This window comes from Lolium perenne, chromosome 1, assembly GCF_019359855.2.
Source record: "Lolium perenne isolate Kyuss_39 chromosome 1, Kyuss_2.0, whole genome shotgun sequence".
NCBI lineage: Eukaryota > Viridiplantae > Streptophyta > Magnoliopsida > Poales > Poaceae > Lolium > Lolium perenne.
In genome coordinates this window covers 201250722-201269424 of record NC_067244.2, presented here as the reverse complement: position 1 = coordinate 201269424, position 18703 = coordinate 201250722, and the positions used below count along the sequence as shown (strand labels likewise).

Sequence of the window (18703 nt, the reverse complement as noted above, 5' to 3'; positions counted from 1 at the left end):
TAACAACGATAAAATCAAAATGCTTCATATCCATGTACTATTTACTTATATTCAACATAAATTCATCTATTTTGCCAAACCATACCATGAGAATCATTTCGAGCCCAAATATTTTTATACGAGTGCAATAGTTGGCCGTCTTTTGTTTCTAGAAAGATTTGTGTTTTTCAATATTTGAAAATTACTACGAATTTTGGGATTTATGTGATGCATAGCACCCATGTGCCAAAAATTCGCGGCCGATCCTTCAAGCCTTCTACATAAAAAATCCACCCTTTGATAAGCATCAGGCCCTCCATAATGCTCGATCATGGACATACATTTGTGCACGAGAAATTTCTTGATCACGTACGATGCTCGACCGCATAGTGCGAAATATATGTACGACGTACGTTCGTAGTACCGATATGTATATCGATGACGGCAATTAAGCGCGGATGGTTACGTTGGGTACTTCTTTTGAATTGATGTTCACGCGATGTGGTTCAGATAAGAGTAATGCTACATCTAAGCAGATCCATACCGCTACGGACTGAGTCCTGGCACACGCAGATACAGCCATACAGGGCCAATTAATTACTTCCTACTACTCGGAACTTCATGTTCATGAAACTGAAATCTACGGGCTCAGACTTCTTTATTTACCAAAATCATCCAATATCGACTAAACATCCCGCAGCTTCGCTGTTGATGCCGCGTACAAAGCACTGGTGCGAGGATAAGGACGGCGACAAGATCCCATGCCTCTCCCTATGCTCTCTCCTTCATGTTCGTTCTCTCTCTATCTCTCTATGTCGCTCCTTGCAACCGCGCATCACCCCCAGTGTGCTCTGTCGCTGCTCATCCCCAACTCCGTTTGACTAGCGGAAGAGCACCTCCTTTTTGTCCTTTTCTTCCCCCTCAAAGAAATTGTCGTGGCTCGCCACAAATCGCCACAAATGGTGATCGAAACTCTGGCCATTTTCCAGCTTGTCGAATTTGGTTTCCTTCATCATCTCCGACCACCAAATCGTCATGTGCATGAGAATACAGTCCTCCTTGCCCCCCCCCCCCCACACACACACCCACCCACCATTTCCTCCACATGATATATGATGGGCGGCGCACGGTGGCAAAGGAAGTGGGGTGGTGGGGGCCATGAGCTGGGTGTGTGGACGGGGTGGCGGGCCATATAGCGGTGCTCAATTTTGGATGGGGTGGAGTGGAGAGTTGTCATTTTCATTGCGTGTCATCGCGGTCGCCGAGTAGGAGTGGAGGTGGCACATCGTTGATGTGTATCGATGTGTTGTGGCAGGTGAATTAATTTGTCGATTCCAAAAAAAGGTGAACTAATTTATCTCTCTTCCGAAAAATTTTGTCGATTCAAAAAAAAGGTGAACTAATTTATGGATGAGGAAGAGAGATGCCCCAAAAAAATCAGTGAAAAAAAAATCAGTGAGTAGCAACTCACATATTCTCACTATTTTTTTTCAAATAACCCCGAAATTTATAGCCATCGCACATATTCACGTCCATCTATTTCTGTCAGGCCAAGTCATCCGGGTGCGCCCCACTGTCAGTTCCAGTGTCAATTTGCTCACAACATAAATTATGTCCCACGAACATGATGTGGTACAAAATGGTAACCTATAAATAGTAGTTTTATGCTAAATACTAAAAAAATGTAAGGCATCATTAAGTTCCGCGGGTAAATAGCTTACAACCTTGATTAGGATTTGTACTTATAATATATTCACAAAATTTGTATAAATATACATGAAGTGGCAGAATTTTGCAACACGAATGCAATGATATCGTTTAAACATTCTCAATTCATATAATTCAGTATGTGGTATGTATTAGTGATCAAAATCCTGCATCAAAGACCAGGGGGAAAAAGGTGCGATACATTTTGGAATGGAGAGGGAGTGACACGGTAAAAATAATCCATCCTGACGGAGTTACCGAATTATGAAGTGACAGTGATTTTTACTGCTCCCTAAACGCCATGGCAAGGAGTAGTGAGGTGATCTCACTATGAATAGAGTAGTAAATTCCAAACACGTGAACTGTCTGGCTGATCTATAGTCGCCGATCGACAATATGCATCTTCTCCATAGTCCACACACCACGAGACAACTGCACCCAAACCGTTTCCAAAGGTAAAACGCCGACGTGCTCTTGTCGTGTGCCCGGCCGGCAAGCAGCAGCCACACCACGCCAACGCTAAACGACCAAAGAGAAGGAACATGCACTTATGCTGCACATTACTATCAGACACAAGACACAGTAACAGACAGACACTGGATCGATCGAACAGCATGTGTAGCTACGAAGTACGAACCGAGCGATCGATCAACTCTCCACATGGACTGGAACGGCGTGCGCTTGGCCGGCGCCTACTGCCAGCCGGCGGCCTCCCTCCTGGCGCCGCCGCCGCAGAACTGCACCGCCCACGGGCTCGGCCGGACCCCTCCGAGTCCGAGGTCGAGCATTCCCTTCGTCGCCAGCGCCGGGTCGTAGTAGTGGTGGTAGTGCTGGGCGCCGGTTTCCTCCAGGCAGCTGCTGCTCGAGCCGCCGGAGAAGAGCCAGCGGGTGGAGGAGGACTGCACCGACGCCGCGGACGAGGTCTCGGCCGCCGACGACACGCGGGACCGGCCGAGCGCGATCCGGCGGAACAGGGCCGCGATGAAGCCGATCTTGATCCACCTGAGCTTCCTGTAGCCGCAGCAGTACTTGCTCCTCCCGCCGGGGACGGCGCAGCTCTTGTCTCCAGCGGGACCCCTGCGGCCCTTCCTCCCGTGGCCGTACGGCGCCGCGTCGGCACGAAGGTGGTAGGACGGCGGCGGGGTGATGGCCGGGACGTCGGCGGAGGAGGAGAGCGTGATCCTGCAGGAGGCGCAGTCCTTGGGCGTGCCGGGCTGGGACTCCCAGCCGAAGGGCACGGCGGCGGGGCCGGCGCCGTAGTAGCGGAAGGAGGGGTTGGCGAGGGAGCTCTCCTTGGTGAGCAGGCGCGCGTAGAACTCGCCGTCGTGCGTGATGCGGAGCGGGCTCTGCGGGTAGTTGGGGGTCGCCGCGCCGCTGCGAGGGACCGGCAGCGGCATCGGCGTCGGCATCTCTCGCGCTCTCATCAAGTGCACGATCTCGAGGCTCTCTGGCTCGCCAGCGTTGGTAGGTGCGGGATTAATTGGTCGCCGCGTGTGGGAGAGTGGAGCGCGAACGATCCGAGAAGTCGAGTGATCCGATGGCGCGGGTTTTATACGCGGGATCTCTTGCTCGATCGGTGGTCACTTGCGATCCAAACTTATGGCACTTTTTCCTACCCACTTGAGGAGGGGAATGACACGCTGGCACGTGCCTAGCGTGTGTCTACGTGCGCCAGCAGCTGGTTACTCATTTGGTATTCCATCGGCTTCTAATTACTCTGCATATTACAAAAAAAAATGTCAATAACTACAGTTTTAAGTACCATTATGAGTGATGGATGCGAGGAAAAAATGGTTCACCCTCGTGTCACTCCTCTGTGGGGCGACTCGTGTGGCTACCAAACCCTAGCGCCGCCTTCGTCCCCCTTCCCGTCTCCTCCTCCTTGTCGCTACCTTAGGAGGTCGTCGGAAGTTGCATGGTCGCTCAAGGTGACGGTCATGTTCATGTCGCTCCACTCGCTCGTGGTGGACCTAGGAGAGACGTCGGCCTCCGGTGGTGTATCTGTGCAAGCTCCGCGACGAGCAGCGCGCATGATGCAGGTCCTGGGTATTGACCGTGGTGCGTGGGGCGCAACTTCAATTCCCCGGACCAGACCTAAAGCTTGGCGACCTCTCCTCTTCTAGTGTGCCTAACCTTGCCGGTGTTGATCTTTGTTCGCCTTCGGACGTTAGATATGTTGTCAACTTGGGTGTTGGAGGTGGGGCTAGAACCGGGAGAAATCCCTGGTAGGTTGTACCAGCTACGATGGTGGTGACGCCCGTGGATGTCGCGTTCTACCTTAGAGGCATCATCGAGCTATCTTACCCCCTCCCTTCCCCTCTAGTTAAACGCGTAAAATCCCAAATCATTTGGATTGGGCGATCGCGATGCTCCAGGCGGCGTCAGCTTCCCAAAGGTGTTGGCTTGGTTGAGCTAGGGTTGTCGGTTTGTGTTGTTTCAGGTGTCTAGCGGGTAGCAGTAGTGCTGTGGTCAGAGTTGTGGTGGCGATGCCGAGACCTAGGTTTGGGTCCTTTCTTGGTTACTCTCTTTGTTCTTTGTGCCCGCTCGCCGGTGGAACGGTGCCCTCGTACCTAGGTAGGGCGCAGAAGCCCCCCTCCCCCCAACATTTGGAGGGGTGTCACGGGAAGGCGGGAGCACGGTGCTTCTTCCTTGCAGGCGTTGTCCCAAGACTTAGCATTGTCTCCACTATTCTTGTACAAAGCACTTCTCATCACGATCCTCGCCATGCAGCTTTGTCTCTTTGTGGCTGCATCCGAGGATGGCGGCAAGGCTGCTCAAGGTGAGCTCTGTGCAGCTAATAGTTTGGCTTGTTTCTGGCTCTTTTTGGAAATCTGGTTCTTAGTCTGGTCTCTGATAAGAGACGCCGCGCTTTTTTCTGGACCGGCAAGGACTCCTGCTCTGGGGCTCGCTGTCTGATTGCTTGGGACAGAGTGCTTCTGCCTAAGCAGGAGGGTGGTTTCGGTATCAAGGATCTCCACCGGCAGAACAGGTGTTTGCTGCTTAATTTTATACATAGGCTTCATGGTTCTGACTCCCTCCCCTGGAAGGACTGGTTTTTTTCTCACACAGGTCGAGACCTCGGTGACTGCTCCTCCGCCCCCTCTTTCCTTGAGAGGATCGTCGCGGAGTGCCTCCCCCTCTACCGTGCCATTACCAGGGTGCACGGTGGTGGATGGGAGATCGACGTCTTTCTGGTTCGACAAGTGGCTGACGGGGGGAACGCTGGCGACGCGTTTCCCTGCCCTGCTCAGCCAATGTACGCGGCCACACGCCTCAGTTGCTTCGGTGTCTTCCGGGGGGCTGCACCTCCAGCCTCCCCTCTCGACGGCGGCAGTGGGAGAGCTCACTCAGGTCCTCCGCATCATCGACGACACCTCCCTCTCGGCTGGGGCGGACAGGCGCGTCATCGACTCCCCCTCAGGGCCGGCTTTCAGCTCGCGCGAGGCGTACAGGATGCTCTCCCCCAGCCGACCCCCCGACGCCTCGGCATGCACGACTTGTGGCCTCCGGCTCCCCACGAAGCTGAAGATCTTCGCGTACTTGGCTGACATTGACAGGCTCAGCACCCGGGCGAACCTGTTCTACAAGCACTGCGCTCCTTCGGCGATATGTGCTTCCTGTCCGGAGATCGAGACCGGGCGACACCTCTTCTTCTTCTGTCCGCCGGCGGTGGCCCTTTGGAGCCACCTAGGTGTCTCCATTCCGCCGGGGCTAGTTTCGATTTGGGACTTGCCAGCTCCCATTTAGGTCTCTGCCAGTACTTGGCATTCCTCCATCGCCGCTCTCCTTTGGTCCATTTGGAAAGCACGGAACGACCGTGTTTTCAATGGATGTGACTCGACGCTGACCTTGGTGGTTTGGAGGGCTTGTGATGACCTCACTGTTTGGCGATGGCGTCTTAGAGTGGAGGAGCGAGCGCCTCTTAACATGCTCCGCTCTTACTTACTTACTTGTGTTGCTTGACCACCTCGTGTGTGGTCGGTATGTCTTCCCTCCCGCGTGTACTTCTCATCACCCCCATGTAAAGATGGATTGACTGCCTAGTCGTTTCGGGAAATAAATAACAAGCGGTGGGGATCCCCCCCCCCCCCCCCCCGTCATTCCTCGAAAAAAAATGATGGTGGTACGGTATCCTCTGAGTCAGGGCGAGGTGGCAGGGGTCCCTCTCTGATCATGGAAGAGAACGGCCACACGATTGCTCCCCTTCCTTGATACAAACGAGAACAATTCACTTTGCTAACAATGGTCCCCCTCCCCCTCCCATCAAGATCCCCCTTCGTCACTTCGAGGTGCTTCTTTCACGATTGAGGGAATCGATGACTCCAGCTATACCTTTTCTTGTTTATTTTCTAATTGCCTCTGTCTTTGTTGCTTTAAGCTATTCGTCGGCATCAGTGTAAAACTTGACCATATGTGGCTTTATTAATTGTAAAAGTAACATTATTTAAATCATCGTGAAACATAATTCATATTGTATCCATTTGGCAGTGTAGTTGTAGATATTGTTTGCTAGATGGTTAGTCAAAAATCAAAGTTTGACTTTACGCAAGCTAAGATGTGAAAGTATAGGCAATATGAAACGGAGGGAGGGACTGTTGTACATTGCTAATATGTTTTTTTTCACTTGTTGAAATTGTACAAGAAAATATTTTTGACAAAATTAATGTCTTTTGACATGAGAGGGGTATATATAAGCACGGGCACGTTCATCAAGTTGTCTATTTCTACGAATTTTCAAGTGAGCGAACACTCGGAATTGAAGAGTAGCAAACAAACCTTATGAAAACTGGGAGACCGGTGAAGGATTAGGGGTGGAATGATCCTAGGAGGTGGTTGGAGGGAAGGAAGAAGAATGTGGAGGGATCTGATTTGCAATGACGAGCAAGGTGGAGAGATACCCTGGCAAAATATACCATGGCCCATGGTACAGAACTTATTTGTCCTAGAGTTTGGTTGGATCCTCGATCAGCCTCTAACGGCGAGGCATAATGTGGAAAAACGATGTTGACAAGTAGAAGATGGTGTGGTCAATTAATAGTGGAGACGATGAGGCTATGTTACTGACGAATCGAGATGGCATATGTGGGGTGGCTCGGAAAAAGATAAAGGACGTTGGTCACTTAGAGGAAAACAAAGGGCTCAATCGTTGTCTAAAACCATCGGACGATGTTCATGCAATACTATTTTTCATATTTTAATCGTGAGATGACTTATAATCTTTCATCTTTAAGTCGATGATGCCTTATCCAACAACAAAAAGTTGGGAGGTGAGCACTTGCCAAAGATTGGACGAGAATATGATGTTAAAAGGACACAAGAAACAAACAATTATCATGAAAAAATTATACCAATTATCAAAACACAAATTTGTGCTTCTCTACTGTTTTTTTTTTTGCGAATGACTTCTCTACTGTTTATGAATGGCCACATATATTATGTTGTTTTTGTGAACGCTCTCACCAAAGCATATTAGGCATTCATACTTGGTTGCATCTTTCAGAACTCGCAGCATGTATTCTAACGTTGGGTCGCACCATCATGTTGTTCTGGGTTGTTTCCCACAATTTGATCGGCCTAGAATAAAATTGGTCAAGCCACTTGAGAATATCGTGTCAGTCCTAATATACAAAGGCGTAGTGAGGTAGATAGAATAGACTAAATGAATATGCTTTTTTTTTTGCGAACTAGGAAAAACTTCGTTAGCTCAACAATATTTGTGCTTATATAATATTGTACATCACAAGAATGTAACAGTAGCACATGTTTTAGCATAAACCCCGCTGAATATTACTTTTCGACGGGTGTTGAGCGATAACAAATGGACTTCATGGCTACAATTATACCGAAAACTGATGTTGGTACACTTGAATGAAGAGAGTGATCGTTCTGTATGGGATGACATCCCATGGCCTGTTTACGGTTAAGTCTATGTATGGCGATATTATGAATGATCATACACCTTTTTGCGAAAATATCTCTGGAAGGTGAAAATTCTCCTTAAAGTAAAGATTTTCATGTGGTTTTTGAGTAACAAGGTTCTGTTAACTAAAGACAATTTAGCTAAACGTCACTGGAATAGGTGTACGAAATGTGTTTTCTGCGGGGACGACACCTTTTTATTGAATGTCCTTTAGCTAAACATCTTTGGCGTACGGTTAATTTCACTTATGAGCTTCCACCTCCAACCAATATTACTAATATATTTGGTAATTGGTTGAATGGAGTAGATAAACAATCTAAGGCTTTTATCCGGATTGGGGTTTCCGCCTTATGTTGGTCTATATGGGGTTCGAAATGATATTATCTTTAACAAAAAAAAAATTCACTTCTTGCAGGTTATCCATATGGTGGCACAATGGATTGAGCTTTGGGCCCTCCTTTCGCCGGAGGGACAGCGGGATGCCATGGTTTCTGAATGCACATGGCTCCAGATGATCGCTTAGGATATCTTGTGCTGGCTGGCTGGCGGCATACTAGGAGGCTATGTTGATATGGAGTCATAGTATGTGTTGCTTTTTTTGCTGGTTGATTTTTGTATCAATTCTTGGCGATGCTTGAGTTGTAACATATACTGAATCTGATGGCTTTTTAATAAATGGCCGTGTGCATTATCACGATGCAGAAGCCGGGGCACAACCCTATTTCAAAAAAAAAAAAACTAGATGAATATGTTAGGCTAGATACAATAACACAGGAAGGAGGTGTTCTGAGATTTTTCATCAGTGATCTGCATCTGGTATGAACTGATACGGAACATATAGATAGATAAAGATAAAGCGACATGATATAGTTAGTGGCCAACTTGCGCGATCAACATTCTGTTCATGATTCCGAACTAACCACTAGTGTTTACTACTGGTACTATCAACAGAACTGTACAAGCGCAGAAGTCGTGCCATGTGCGTGCACGAAGCAGTCCACCTGCCAATCGAGGGACATGCTGAAACATGTATCCATTCTCGACGAAAACTAACACACGAAGCCTTCGACATCAGCACAACAGCGCCTGATGTGCAAGCACGGAACGGATCAACACACACAAAGTACATCATCGATTGATCGAAAATCTCCCATAAACTCAAGTAAATAATTAATCTGTCGACGAACCGTGGAACAACCGAAGAACGGAGGAGTCGTCACGGTTTTTAGCGAGGCTGCCGCTGTGTTCGATAAAAATAATTCTTCAAGGAAATCAGGCATGTGTCACGCGCATTACAGTATTTACGTAATTTTAATTATTGGCGGACAGAGGTTCTCGCGTTAAAATAACAGAAATACAGAACTTCTGTCTCGCAATGGTCTCGAGCCTTGACTGCCCTAAATCAGATCTCGCAGCGTTTCTCTCATGTGCGAGTATATCACAAAATCATGGACAAACACATGCTTAACAGCACAGGCCAAGTAATTTTAAGGCTGGAGCATTTGACTAATTTGGGACTCACCGCTCATGTCTAATGCTATTTTGGAATGAAAAATTTGCGCACTCTGTAGTCTGTCCACATGTGCAGTTGTGCACCTCGCTTGAGAGCACGCGCTTGTGGCTTTCGATTTCCTCTTTGTTTGTGAAAACTTGGCTGAACATGTTAAATATATTCTCCAAACATCCTGGTGATTGCCTCTTGAAAAATTAAAATCATACTTTCTCCACCCTGTGGAGGCCGATCACCAAACCAAAGGACAAAGCACACTTGAGGTGACCCGGGTAATTGCTGCTTTTCTATTTTGAACGACCTCGAGTACGTCAGGTCAGCCCTGAAGCCTTTAGTCAAAAAAAAATTGTAAATCAACCCAAATATGCAAATTGGTCCAAATTTTGAAATGTCTTTGATATGAAATGCTGGAGTACGTGTTCATATCAAACCCTGCAAGCTGGCTCACAAACAAGTAGGGGTTTTGAAAAGGCATAAAACGCAAAATACCAAACATATATATGTGTATCCAAATACTTCACACTTTCACAGAACATCAATCTTAAAGTAAAGCAATTGCCCGAATAATGTGATCGCAGGGCCTCGGGGACTACACTAGTATTTTCCATCTGAAGAGCATTTTTCTATCTCTGATGCTAACTTGGGTGTAGTTCATCTGCACGTGCCTGAATTATACCATCCCTGCAAAACCTGATCAGATCGTTGTGTATGCATAACGGTCAGGTAGCCATGCCTTCTGCACCTGCTTGTATTGCCACTTCAGGTGTACACAAGAGCGAAAGTAGTTCATTCCGGTTGGCGAGCCCATCGCCTGCAAAGACAGAATTGGCATGATCGAAGGCTCTTGCGATACGGTGAATTTCCGATCTATCTACAGTTCTAGCTGCATTCTCATGCCTCTCGAATGGATCTTCGACCTAAAAAAACAAACAGGATATAGATGCAGAGTCAGCATGAGGATAGGTAAAGTATCAGTAACAACTGCGCGAGCCTAGAAAGTGCACTGCAAAGGAAATACTTACAAACAAGCTGTGAGAGGTCATCCGATAGGGCAAGTCCTGGATTTCCTTGAGCCGACCCTCGTACGTGGATATAACAGCACTAGTAAGGGAAGGACTGGTAAACTGCAAACCAGATTCAAGACCACTTGTTAAGATTTTTTATTTCAGGGTAAGAATAAATAATGCCATATATAATGCACTTTGGCACAAATCCAGTTATCTATATATGCCTTTTTCTAATTAGAATTTTCAATGTCTAACTCCATTGCCATATCAGTGCATGATCACTTTGTATTACGTCTTCTGTGTTATCTTTTGTATCGTTCGATGTGTGGATGATTGGATGGTTGTGTGCACCCTAGTTATGCAGAGGTCGGGTGTAATGTTTTAACTTTTTAAGTAATAAAACGCCCTTCATCGAAAAAAAATTGCCATATCAGTGCGAGTCAAATGTACTTTTGGTGACAATTTTATTTCTGAACAAATAATGACAAGGAACAGAATTCGATCATCTGCAGTTGTCAAAAACTATACATAGGTTGGAATTAAGTTTACAGCCCCAGTAATTTGGACTAGTAAGATTAAATTCATCCGAACAAAATCAACTAAGCCACATAAGCACCTTGTTAGCTTATTTTGCTACAGCTTCTCTTTGAAAAGGGGCTGTGAATATACTAGATAAAACCAGACATAAGCCAGTTGTTCACCACTATGCAGATCTTGCTATTATGTGATATAAGGAACTCACGAAAGACAAAAGAAAATGACCTATAAAACGACCTATGACTATTTGAACAGATAAAAGGCATGTGACTAGAACATCAATAGCTTGTTTTTACCATATTTGGTATTTAGGACGTAGGTAGTCAAAGACAACGGTGACTTGGGAAATACATTTACCTTTTCAAAAAAGGTTGCAAGCAGATGAGAAAGAGAGCTCTGATTTCTTTGTCCTGTGTTCTGGCGTCGAAATTTTGCTATATTCGCCTTACAAACCGCATCAAGATGCCTTTCAGTGTAATGTTCTGCATGTGAATGCAAGGGGTAAATTACCAGGCACTGATACACCACACAATCATTGACCCAACCCATCAATCTCAAATTGAACAAGGAAGTGTGTCTTACTTGCACTATCTTCTGTATTTTTCACATCATAAATTACTCTCATAGGTGGTAATATTGAAGGCGTACATGTCTGGACGATGCAAGGTCAAGAGCGTTAGAGACTGACATAATTTATGCACCTATATATGAGAATTAGGAAATGTCTAAAGTATAGAGAAAAGGAACCTGAAAATGGTAGAGAACAAGTAAGCAAAGAGTATATGAGTTGAGAGTTCCATTTTTTGGATCGTTTATGTTTCGAGCTTTTGCCCATTCCTTGACCTGCAAAGACACACAACGTTGAGCCTTTGCCTTAACAAACAAATTATATCAGCAACAAATAATTTCGCTTGGTTATGTAGATCATACCAATAAAACCATATGGCCAAAGCGCTCGTCAAAATCATTGACCCAGTATAACACTTTAGATTTAATTCGACCTAGGTAGTTATCAACACATACATCACAGGAAATGCCAAATCTGTTGCTCACATATTGAACAATTGGAACTCTTGCACGAAAAATGTACCGCACATCTTCTGCGACACCTGAATAACATATTACAAAAAAAATTAAAACGAGAAGTCTGACAAAAAAAACTAATGACAGAGAGAAGAAAAGATACTCCCTCTGTTCCATTCTATAGTGCCTATAGTTTTTTGGCACGGAAATTAGCGCAAGAGTATTTTTTACACAAGACCCTAGCTAAACGATTTGAGATCAACGTAAAATTTGGGAAATCCATATCTTACTAACTTACCATAACAAATTTGGGAGCTGAACGATTTGGGAGCTGAACGGGGAGGGGGTAATTGAAAAAAAGCTAAGCTATAACCTTATATTCTGAAACAAATGCCAAAAATCTATAGGCACTATAAAAAGAAACGGAGGGAGTATCACATTAAGCAAAATAAACACATCTGTCACTCTTGAGCAACCATGGAACAAAAGGAGGCTCTTGAATACCGTGACCCAAACTTGCAATATAGTAAAGCCAATCTAAAATAATTACCTCTAGTTTGTAAAGCTTCACACACTTTTTTCAAGACAGTTTGCTTGGTTGATAAGAAGTTTGAGTCATCCAGCAACTCAAGTGACACATCCAAGTCACCTGATTTCGCATAAAGATTGGATAGGAAGGACCCAAAAGGTTCAACTGTTAATGAAAATATAGAAGTCAGTAAAATCAATAACTAGGCATGGTATCGTAAGAGAATGGCACAAAAACAATGTATGCCATTTGAGCAATCCCCAAATGGCAGCGTAAATAACTGTAACTTGGCATGCATGGGATGACTATCTTTCAGTGGTCTATCGAAATTCAGAATCCAAACTCCATCCACGTTAGAACTCACGAAAAAAGGAAAACATTTTCCCTTTACGGCAGTGTATGTATGTACAAATGCTACTGAAGCTTTCAAATGATAACACCATTTCAACCTTGATAACTGTCAGATCCCAAAACGTGGTAGTTTCTAAAAGATAGAAAAGGCTCATGTGGTACCTAAATGATAACACCATTTCAACCTTGATAACTGTCAGATCCCAAAACGTGGTAGTTTCTAAAAGATGGAAAAGGCTCATGTGGTACCTGTCAAGGCTCCAAGTGAAGAGATGGAATCTTTAAGCTCGTGAAGTGCTTCAAGTCGTAGGCTACGATCCTTCTCGTCTGGTCTGATTGCAGAGAGGATGTCCTTCGTACACTTCTCGAGCACATCATAGTTATGGCTCTGCGCAGTCGTGCTGAGACCCTGCAGCCAACATACAAATATACATAGATTCAAACAGGGAGAAGGAAAAGTTCATGATGCCAAATATGAGTGCAAAATAGCGTGGATAAGCATAAAAACATTGACCAACGTGGGAATGATCCCTCCCTTGGCTATACGTTGTTAGTTAGGATGAGACTTTCCCGGTTTATTCGTCTCTGCTGCGAAATTACCGCGCATGGGGATTCAAACCCGGGTGTGGGCTGGCTGCGCACTCGCTTGCCTTGCCACTGAGCTAGAGCTCAGTTCTCAAAAATAGCGTGGATAAGCATTATATCAAGATATAGCCAAATATTGCTTGTTCTAACTACAAGATATATATTTGCTATGACCAGAAGGTAAAATAAGGAATGAGCCTTGTTCTCTGCGAAATGTTTATTAAATGTTCTCGGGACAGCTAAATGCGTTTAAGGAATGAAACATATGGTAGAAATGACAAATTCACCAACTGTGAACTTTATTACTCCCTCCGTTTCCTTTTATAAAAAGTTTTAACAAGCAATTAAGGCTTGCCAAAACGACTTACATAGAAGAACAGAGGTTGTAGTACATAACTTAGCAAACATGTTTCCGTAGAGTGATTACTAGTGAAATGTCGCTAGGAAAAATAACATGGGGAAAGAGAACGTTCCCTACAGTTTCTTCCAGACTAGTAGTTCTCTAGGAATTGGGCCAGAGGGAACGTTGTTACTTGTAAAGCAGGTTTCCCTTGGCTTTGCTCTTGCTATTCTGGAAACAATTTGTACTTCCCTCTCTTTTTAGGCTGTATATGCAGTTATGCACATGTATGCACTTGGTGCAGAGCCCTGGGAGAACGTTTTCTCTCCCATCATCTAAAAGAAAAGTTATAACCTTTTTTCTGTATCATAATTATTCTGATTTAATTATCAGATGCAAACGAAACCATAAAATTGAAATGCGACAGACAAAGTCTCAAATCCAAAAGACTGTTTCATCTACATGCATGTTTGCATCTAAGCTAGAACAAATATTTGAGTAGCTTCTTATGCACGTACATGATTAACTGAACTTAAAAAATAATAACTTTAAAAGGAGAGAATGTTGTAGTACAACAGTAACCTTTGCCCTCAAATTTTCTGCCCGGCGTTGTATCTCTAGGCTTTCCTGCTCGCATTGCATGGCTTTCTGGATGGAGCCTCGAATCGTGATGACTCCTTTAGGACCTGGCATCTTCATGCACATGCCTACATAGCACTCAAACGCCATAAACTTGACCATAGCTGGTCTTCCTAATATGGCATGGTAAGCTGATTCGATATCAACCACATCGAACATGATCCTTTCTGTTCGGAAATTTTTGGCCGTCCCGAACGACACCGCAAGTGTGATCTGGCCGACAGTAGGAAGACAGGGTCCAGGTATGGCACCGTAGATACGATAAGACGCCGCCAGCTTCATTGCAGATCGAGGGACCTTCATCAGATCGAGTGTATTGGGGAAGATGAGGTTCACAGCACTTCCTCCGTTCACGAAAACTCGGGAAAACTCGTAGTTTTGGATTCTGGGATTGACCACGATCGGGAAGCGACCTGGCTCGGAGAAGTTCTCGACACAATCGTCCTTACTGAACGAAATTTCGACGTCGGACCACTTGAGCGTGTGGGTTAGCACCTCCCGGGCCATCACCTTGTCTTCTCTCTTGGACTCGCGATCGTAAGAGGCAGAAACCACGAATATACTCCCGAGGAAGCCCGCCACCGCCATTACTGTATCCTGGAAGGCCGAGGAGGAGAGCACAGGATCGAAGCAACCGCGAAGGGCGAACCGGCGGCGGAAGGCCGGCTGGAGGATGGGGCAGCGAAGGCTCGCTTCTCGACCTCTTCGATCGACTTGGCTATAGCTAAAGCAGCCAGGGGTTTTGTCCTTTTCGTTGATTTCCTGGTGTCAACCGTCCGTGCCTGGGCTGCTTATGTAGGCGAAAACTCGGACGAACTCAAACTCGTACATGATTTGGATTGGACACGCTAACTAGGGAAGTTAGAACTGGCCTAATCCTTATAGACTACTTAATTCTAATTCTGATCTATACCTTAACTAGTCATTATTGCACATCGGAGGTATCCATTGCATGATACTCATCGTTGAGGTCTCTCTGTAGGCACCGTCAAGTTGTAATATATGCCTGAAAAGTTTGTACCAAATACCTAATCTACACATTTGGAAGGAATCAGGACTATTTCACACAAAAAACAGCACTAAATCACTAACTCTGTTGGTGTAGCAGTCTATTGTTAGATAGGTGGCGTATAAATCTGGTCATGAACTCAGCAAGTTCATTTTTAGTTCTAGTCAAATATATTCAAAAATATCAAAAATTACAACACTAAATAAACATGTTATGAAGATGCAATTATTATCAATTAATTTTTCTGACATATTTACGTCCATCTTAATGTGTTTTTGTGGCTTGATGAAGCAGGGATGTTGTACTACACGGCAATCCTTAAAAGAACACACATATCTGAGTCTTGCTATTATCGTTGAAGTGGTGTGGTGCTACAATTTTCTCAATGTTAACATGGAGTGGTGCTATAAATTTTAATTTTTATTATGTCACTTGGATATTGAACACACCTTTTGCGGGTGTGATACCACGTAAAATTGCATGCATAGAATGAGTTCACCCAAAAGCCTAAGCTGATAGGAAAAGGTGGACGATACATTTATGCTTCGATATTGATATCACACATGCAATTGTGAGTTAGCTCTGGCTCTTCACAACCTAGAGGGATAGTCACGAGAGTATGTCGTCGGGATCTGATGGCGGTTGTTTCGGTCATCGACGGTGATATCATTTCTCGTCATGAAACAGCAATGTGTACATTACTACTCGAAAGCAACTAGCTGACCATGGGTCATGAGTTTTTTCGATAATGGACGCTTTATGAAAGAGCATATGCCAACAACCGGTCGTGTATTAGTGAATGGGCTCAAATGTCATAGGGCTCTGAATGGCTTGCATGTCCTCCTAGTGGACATTGACCTCGTACACATGAACATGCCTAGTCAGGGGAGCTCCTATTTGACGCCTAGCTAGCACATGTGGCTGAGGCTCCACTCGTGCGCTCGCCCAAGTGGGCCGGCCCATTATGGCGCACTTCTACCTAGCTGAGCATTTGGGGATTTTCAGTGGCGGAGAGCGTGATGACAAATCTTGGACGGGCCAATTTCTCAGCTCAAAGTGCTAGACTGGGTTGAAGAAGCAACAAGAGCCCAGATGGCGAATTTTTCCCAAGTTTTATGGGCAAAATTCCTCATTTTTTCTGCTGCAAGACTAGGCCAAGGCCCAGGATGGTCTCCAAGACCCTCCGCCGGTGGGGATTTTTCTGGTTTTCATGATTTTCAAAAAAAATTAAAAATATTTGAATAAAAAAGAGTTTAGATTTTAGAAATGTTCAAACTTAAATGTTCAAGTTTTAAAAAATGCTCAAACTTAAAACATGTTCAAACTTGGAAAAGTCCAAACTTAAAAAAAGTTCAAATTATAAAAAAAATCATAAAAACCCAACAAAACTAATGGAAAACCTAGAAAACTGGGAAAACCCATTAGAAAAATACAGGAAAACAAGAAAACACCCACTAATGGGTCACCCTTGAGAACTGAGTGCTACTCCCTCCGTTCTTATTTAATTGACTTTGATTAGAACCACAGCTAGTTCATTTGCTTTACATCCAGGCGTCAATTAAATCCGTACAGAGGTAGTACTTTAGTGGCAAAACTTATGAGTGTGTAACCAGCCTACCTAGATTTAAGTTTCAAAGAGACCGAATTAAACAGAATGTTATGGAGCGTGTATGATCCGATAGCCAACGGAGAGAACCGTTGGTCAACGTTTTTTAAAAATGATTCGCCCATGACTAGCTACTTAATTGTGGCCTAACTGAGATCCATAGAATTAAATACATGAGGCCCAACCCGTTTTCCGCCGAGCCCGTCTCTGACGTCGTATAATTTCCACTTTGGATGCATTCGGCAGGTTCCATGGGCCTCCATGTGCATGGACGGCACAGCACAAAGACCCACGGCAAACACGAGTGTTGCCCCTGGCCCCTGCCACATCCTTGACAGAAAATTTACAGGCACCCACGCAGTTTCTCACCGGAACAGCATGACCCAGAGGACAAGCACACAATAGCACCAGAGGACTCGGAAAACCAAAACTGATCCCGGGTGCATATGCACCCGGTATGTATAAAACATATTTCAAAAACATAAAAAATTTAGGAAAAAAATTTAGCATGTAGAGGGACATGTTCTACGTGTGCACGTAAAGTTTCACATAAAACCGACAATTTTTATACCCTGTATAAAAAAGACAAATAATGCCTCGAGAAATAGACTATTTTAGCACAAAAAATTTGTCTTTTTTGCACAGGGTACAAAACATCTTGATTTTTGCTGAGACAACTTTGTGAGCATGTAACATGTCAAGGTATACATGCGGCATTTTTATTTATATTTTTTTGACATTTGTAAATATATTTAATATGTATTTCAAATAAAGGGTGCATATGCACCCGAGTGGGTAGATCTGCTTTTCGTTTGCCATGATATCAAGGCACAAGACACGCATCTGTACTGCACAACACGACATAATCTCTGTATTCCGTGGCTTGAGGTGAGATGAGATGTGAACGGCCGATGGTATGCGATGCGCAACAGTGATAAGCATCTACGCCTACGCGGGAAGAGAGTACAGGCGATGCGCATCTCTAGCAGATCATGTAAGAAATTGTACCATAAAAACGGTTAAACTATTTTGCATGAGGTGTGATCAACAGTTACAAAATATCCTAGAGATGTTCTAAGAGCAATTTTTTTAGATCAACTGTTCTAAGAGCAATCTCTAGCGGATCCGAGATGAGATCCCGCAAACTGGCCAACCAGCAATGCCTCACATACCAACATATCTCATATATTCCTATTACATGCAGCTAGTCTTGTACTACCTCGGATCGGATATCTATAACAATACCTATATAGGAGCAACCCACTAAGGATAATTCTCTTAACATGCAAGCTATCCACCTCATCAATCATCTCTAAGCAAATCCTAGCCTGCCACCTAAGCAAATCTGTCATGTAATGGAAAAGAAAAAACTGCATGTTCTGCCTTTTTATTTCCATGTGTAATTGCATTTATTTTTCCAATTTTGTGTAAGAGCCATAGTTTAAAATAGCGGGCTATTTCATTTAGCCGCGATTTTTTTGGAGGCTATAAAAGGCTATAGCCGGGTTATAGCGGGCTATTCCATTTAGCCTTTTTTTAAAAAATTGAAATATTTCAGTCATATCTTACCAAAAGAGGAGGAAAACTATGACTCAAATACGATTTGTGATATAAATTATTCAACTATTCAAGTCAAATAAGTATTCAGTTATTCAACTCACAAGTTTTATCTAATTATATTGAACACAAATTCGAAAAACAAGAAATAAAAAAGAGAAGAGAAGAGAAATTTAAAATGCAGGAGGTTTAGCGGCTAAATTAAAGGCTAAATAGGGGCTAAATTGGGCTATAGCCGGCTATTAGCGGTTTTTTCTTATTTAGCCTATAAAAGGCATAGCCGCAGCGGCAGGTCTCCCGAAAGGCTATAGCGGCCGGCTATTTAAAACCATGGTAAGAGCAGCCAGACAACCTGGATGACGTTTGAGCGTCTCAAATATGAACCGTCCTGACATACGAGGGTG

General features: G+C 44.4%; 3 protein-coding genes across 3 annotated transcripts; 1 reads left to right on the top strand and 2 right to left on the bottom strand.

Annotated features, from left to right (window-relative positions):
- Positions 1-2015: 2015 nt before the first annotated feature.
- On the bottom strand, positions 2016-3219 carry LOC127319209 (uncharacterized). Its single transcript, XM_051349439.2, has one exon. The coding sequence runs from the start codon at positions 3108-3110 to the stop codon at positions 2379-2381; it is 732 nt and encodes a 243-aa protein (XP_051205399.1). The 5' UTR covers positions 3111-3219; the 3' UTR covers positions 2016-2378.
- Positions 3220-4444: 1225 nt separating this feature from the next.
- Positions 4445-5433, top strand: LOC127336396 (uncharacterized). The gene is made up of 2 exons (XM_051363209.1): positions 4445-4465; positions 4756-5433. Exons 1-2 carry the CDS (start codon positions 4445-4447, stop codon positions 5431-5433), a joined length of 699 nt encoding a protein of 232 aa, XP_051219169.1.
- A 4402-nt stretch (positions 5434-9835) lies between these two features.
- On the bottom strand, positions 9836-14715 carry LOC127312451 (protein HESO1-like). Its single transcript, XM_071824202.1, has 9 exons — positions 14071-14715; positions 12806-12972; positions 12234-12379; positions 11591-11769; positions 11408-11503; positions 11243-11312; positions 11018-11142; positions 10139-10240; positions 9836-10033 (listed from the first exon to the last, which is right to left on the bottom strand). Exons 1-9 carry the CDS (start codon positions 14713-14715, stop codon positions 9836-9838), a joined length of 1728 nt encoding a protein of 575 aa, XP_071680303.1.
- Positions 14716-18703: the final 3988 nt, after the last annotated feature.

Excerpts from the sequence above, each read along its gene's own strand:
- LOC127312451 (XM_071824202.1), bottom strand. The coding sequence starts at position 14,715 with ATGGCGGTGGCGGGCTTCCTCGGGAGTATATTCGTGGTTTCTGCCTCT. Across the intron at positions 11,504-11,590 it reads TTGGCCATATGGTTTTATTG|GTCAAGGAATGGGCAAAAGC; the intron begins GTATGATCTACA and ends GTGTCTTTGCAG. Across the intron at positions 11,313-11,407 it reads TTGTTCTCTACCATTTTCAG|ACATGTACGCCTTCAATATT; the intron begins GTTCCTTTTCTC and ends TGCATCGTCCAG.
- LOC127336396 (XM_051363209.1), top strand. The coding sequence starts at position 4,445 with ATGGCGGCAAGGCTGCTCAAG. Across the intron at positions 4,466-4,755 it reads TGGCGGCAAGGCTGCTCAAG|GTCGAGACCTCGGTGACTGC; the intron begins GTGAGCTCTGTG and ends TTTCTCACACAG.
- LOC127319209 (XM_051349439.2), bottom strand. The coding sequence starts at position 3,110 with ATGAGAGCGCGAGAGATGCCGACGCCGATGCCGCTGCCGGTCCCTCGC.